The 5162-nt window shown below is 35.6% G+C and overlaps 1 protein-coding gene across 1 annotated transcript in view; it reads left to right on the top strand.

Moving 5' to 3' along the window:
* The window catches only part of LOC111632694, a 13360-nt gene extending 9723 nt beyond the window's left edge, over nucleotides 1–3637 (top strand). Inside the window, exon 2 of the mRNA XM_023377195.1 lies at nucleotides 2347–3637. Coding sequence (XP_023232963.1) covers nucleotides 2361–3311 — 951 coding nt within the window. The 5' untranslated portion in view covers nucleotides 2347–2360 and the 3' untranslated portion in view covers nucleotides 3312–3637. The remainder of the gene's footprint in view (nucleotides 1–2346) is intronic.
* Nucleotides 3638–5162: the final 1525 nt, after the last annotated feature.

Below are 5162 nucleotides of genomic sequence, written 5' to 3'. Positions count from 1 at the left end.
CACAACTTTATAAAATATAACAACGCCCATGCCAGAGAAAATACAGCAGTTAGTAATTTGAAAGGCTTACCAAGACAAGGCGGAAGTAGTCAATCTACCGCTTTTGATGTCAGAAACAAACTTGCTCTGTTTTTTGATTCACCTGCAGGAGCAATGTAAACAATAATAATGTTTTTTCTTAAATACATTTCTATTTACCTCTTACTTGAAGTTTTTTTGCTATTTCTTTCCACGCGTCATCTTTTCGTTGATTGTCACTGTACCTGCGATCACTTAAATCATAAAGAAATGTATATTCCCGAACTAATTCAATTAATTTCTCTTGATTCATCATTTTAAACAAGCAATGTCTGTGCATGTCGACGATGGCGTTCATACTAACCGCGCCGACTCCCACAGACATGTACAGACACGCGCCGGCACAGACAAAACATTCTCGCAGACAATGCCGGCCGGTGCCGGCCCGTGTCTGTGCGGACACGATCCGCTCACGCGCGGTATATGTAAATACGCCCATAGAAAATGTATGTAATAATATTTTTATGTCTGTGCTGTTACGTGTCTGCCACGTACGGTGTCTGTAGATATGAATGAAGCTTTATTCGTGTACGCACCAGACGGAAAAACAAAAAATATCGTGTATTCACAAGCGCTCCAATAAATAAATAAATAGAATTGAAACGACACTTTGAAATGTTTTCCCGATGAAAATGAATAATAATAAGTTTCAATAAAAATGAGGTTAAAGTCCAGTTATGTGGACTGTCATGGCGGAACTTCCTGTTTTCCGACTGCCAACCTCGACACCGGAGCGGTTTGGAGACGAGAGATGTCACGTGACGACACGAGCGAACGGCGGCGGACGCGGAGCCGCCGCGATAAACGGGAAAACCGACACGCGGGTTAAAGTCCATATACGTAGACTGTCATGGCGGCTCATCTCTGATTCCGGAAAAGAAAAGGAAACAGTGGAGACGCACGTTCTAACCTAACCTAACCTATTCTAATATATTACCACAATTATTACCAATTAAATTATTAGAATAGGTTAGGTTAGAACGTGCGTCCCCACTGTTTCCTTTTGCTTGCTCGTCGCGCCGCTTGCTTGCTATCAGAACACGCGCAGGCGCTCGCGTCGTCACGTGACACCTCTCCAAACCGCTCCGGTGTCGAGGCTGGCAGTCGGAAAACAGGAAGTGCCGCCATGACAGTCCACATAACTGGACTTTAACCCAAAATGATAAAATGTGAATTGAATTTTATCATAACGAGTTTGCTTGAATTTCCTTTCTTCTGAGATCACAGCAATGCGCGACGGGTAAGCTAGTTTTACATAAGATCTGCTAACTTTGTATTTATAATCCTCAGGAATAGAAATTTTTTAAAATTTTTCATCTAATTCTTCATCTACAGCAATTTCGTTCATTAATTGAACACATTCGTGTGGTTTAAGTGTTTTATTGTCTTTCAAAGTTAATTAATGATATTACTGGAATGCTAACTTTTGCTTCTTTTTGTTTCTCATTATACTTCTTTGCCAAAGCATTATGTTCATTACGTTCTTTTTTATATGACTTTTCTAATTTACTAATTATATTTTTATATTTTTTTTGTATTGAGTTACTCAACATTATACCTTTTTACAATCTGATTCACACATTTTAGAAAAGAAAATAAATAGTGAGGCTAAGAAGACTGAACCGAATATGAACAGTGTGTGTGATAATTCAGAGGGTTTTCATAACTTTTCAGGTGCTGAGAATAATAAGGTTTATATTGATATGCTTAATAAGTTTAAATCAATCTGTGTCACTGCTCAAGATCTGGAAGAGATTTCAAAGCCCTCAAAACAACAAAATTAACTTATCCTGAAAAAGTAAAGTGGATTGAGGCAGCTTTGAAAAGCTCAATCCTGAAAGGTTTTCAAATTAAGTGTATTATAGATGTCTTGCTGCAGAGGATGAGGAGCTATATGCTCCAAAGGACTGTAAAAAAAATACCCTAGGTTTTGATAAAACCTTACTCTAAACAGAATTTTAAAAGTGCACAATTTTCCCAAATCTTATAATGGAAAGAATAGAATAAGTGATGAAAAACTGTGCACTTTTGAAAAAGGCCTGTAGAGTACACACTCAGTATAATACGAATTAAAAGACAAGAATAATATATTCTATTTTATAAATATAATCTTAAACTCAATTTACTTTTGCAGTCTGGATCAAAATAACCAAACTTTACAGTATACAATGACATAAAAGGCATACTGAATGTACAGTACATGAATGTTGTGTAATATCAATATATGCATTTGATAGAAATTGATTTTCTTTTTTATTATTAATATAGGTCATCTCACGAAAATGGCATGCTGGAGTTTGATTGATTTTGAACCGACCGAAATGCCTGGATGGAGGACATCAAAAAAGGAAAACTCCACACCTGTTATAAGCACACTTAAAACATCTGTAATGCTGCAACAAATCGTGAAGTTCCAGGCAAAGTACATGACAACCAACGTCAATCATCAATGCAGTTTTGAGGAATTGGTCAGATTTGTTCAAATCATCTGCAAAGAAGAACACGTTGGAACCTACGAGAATGAGAATAAAACCAAAGATATCATCTCGAAGGTAATGGCAGCCGACAACAATCCGATTCGTCTAACTTCGAGAAAAGAAGTTGAAACTGCCAATGTTGCCAAAGCTGTTTTGACGCTTCAAAATAGAGTGAACGAGGAAAAGGATGATTGTAAAGGACTCCTGGAAATAGATGAATGCATCTTAGGAATCCACCGTATATTGCTGACAGGTCTGGATGATCAACTGATGACTCCTGCCGGGAAGTTCTCACAGTTCCTTCGAAGTGCAGAGTATAATGGAGAGGTACATTTTTATCCCCGTTTTGGATCTCAAGAAGAAGCGAGGGATGCCGTTCAACTTTGCCTCGATCGTTATAACGAACTTTTCAGTGAGATCTCGAAACAAAAGAAACAGAACCTTCACTTGTTCGTTAGTCAAATTTTCAAACTTAGTTCATATCTGTTGTTCACTTTGATATCTTTGCATCCATTTGGGGACGGGAACGGCCGTCTCTGCCGACTGTTGGCAAACTATTGCTTGTCTACGATGACCCCGTTTCCATCTCCAATTTATAACGTGTACACTCCGTCCATGCATGAAGATTTTTTGAATTCGATTATTACTTGCAGGAACTCTAACGACAAGAAGCCTCGCGATTTATGTGCCTTAATAATTGAAGCAAACTATGCCAGTTGGTTGGATTACATTAAGACTAATAAAGTTTTGACCTAAGTACTTGTTACTGTTGATAATAAAGATCAAATTTAGTTACTATTTTTTAATATATTGACAAAGTATTCATATAAATAAATATATTTTTATAGCTAATATGTTGTCCTTGTACCTTTTTTTTGAGTCAACTCAGTACAGGAAGAAACTAAAGTATATTATGTTAAAGATAGGCCTCGGAGTCACTGTTTTCTGAAGTATCCTCATATTTCAGGTCATTTCCACATGCTTAATTAGGAAGATGTGAGAACAATCAAAAGTGATTTTAAAGCCAAACAACCTGCCGGACTATCGGAGTAAAATTTTCTGGAAGAAAATAGTCTGCTATGAGTGGGACTCAAAGCCGCAGCTGCCGCTCAGTGTTAGGTTATAGNATAATAAATTTATTATATTCTTTATTATACTTAAAATTTTTTTTGATGTTATTGCATCACTTTACGAAGTGTCTATATACGTAATTGCATCAGTTTTAGAACCTATTTAATTAGTTTCAATCGCGACAGAAAATGATATAGATGATTGTTTCTTTTAAACGATTTGATCGAAAAGTTACATAAAATTGGGGTTGCGTAATCATCCGAAATTATTATTATTATTATATTTTCGACTGAAAATCACTGGATTTATGCAATTTTTGTTTAATTAATGTCGTATAAAACAGACTGCTCGTACAAGTTTGCTTAAAAACATGCGACTCAAAATACCCCAAAATGGCGGCTCAATAAGTAGGTCATGCGTGTCCTGACCTTTTTATACAGACCTTGTCGCCAACCAAACGGCCCACTGACAGTACCAGGGGGAGGACACTCTTATGGGAATTTTTGTGATAGTTTTTTTAACTCTCTAGTTGGTGGATGATACACTTGTTAATTAAAGCTAAAGTTAGTTGAAAGAAAAAATGAGGGATTTCTTCCTATTATTATTAGAAAAGTGGTCTTAGCATTAGAAAAATCAGAAAATATACAAGCCAAAAAATTCAATGATGTTGTGTACACATTTTATCAAACGTGCATAGATTATCTAAATGATTGGGACATGTTTTTTATTGAAATAGAGGTGTTTGAATGGGTCACATTATGTAAAATCCCTTTGTGGGCGAAGGTAGAGGAAAGCTATATCTTTATTTCGAATCATTGGTCCGTAAATATACTCGACGGTGAATTATTTTATGAAGTTTCATGTGTAAAAAAATATGTCACAAACGAAAAGATCGACGAATGGTGACAGAATAACCAGCCCTGCCATCAAAGGTGGATTGAGATTTTTGAACATTTTACAGCAGAAGAAATTGTTTTCAAAAACGTTTGTAAAATCGTAGAATTTTTTTGTCTTCCTGGATCTAATGCCCCCGTTGAACGAATATTTTCATTGCTGAATAATATGCGGACGAATGAAAAAACCCATTCAAAAGTAAGCACATTAGAAGCATGTACAGGTATACCTCGCCTTACGTCGGTAATTGGTTCCAGGAAAACGACTTAAGTCGAAAAACGACGTAAGTCGAATTTACTTGTCTCCGAATATACTTGTCACTAGGAAAAACCATAAATTACTATTCCCAGTTCTGTATTTTATTTATTAATGCATTTTCAATAATATATGGTTAATAAGAATCTATTTTAAGCTCACAAACAAATAAATTTTAGTTTTTAATAGGATACAGAAAAAAGTAATCTAAATTTACGAATGCATGTACTATACTGTAAATACAGTACATACTTGTAAATGTATATATTTTAGTATGATTTTATGTGCTTTAAACGCTTTTCTAGTGATATTACGACTTCAATATTTGTGGCGGACGGACGTAAAGTCGAATAAAATGACTTAAACTTGATTTTTATTTTTCCATAT

The sequence above is a fragment of the Centruroides sculpturatus genome, unplaced genomic scaffold, assembly GCF_000671375.1.
Source record: "Centruroides sculpturatus isolate CEXI.00-Female unplaced genomic scaffold, Cexi_2.0 scaffold480, whole genome shotgun sequence".
Lineage (NCBI taxonomy): Eukaryota > Metazoa > Arthropoda > Arachnida > Scorpiones > Buthidae > Centruroides > Centruroides sculpturatus.
Note: the sequence above shows the minus strand (reverse complement) of the source record. Positions and strands in the feature narration are given on the sequence as shown.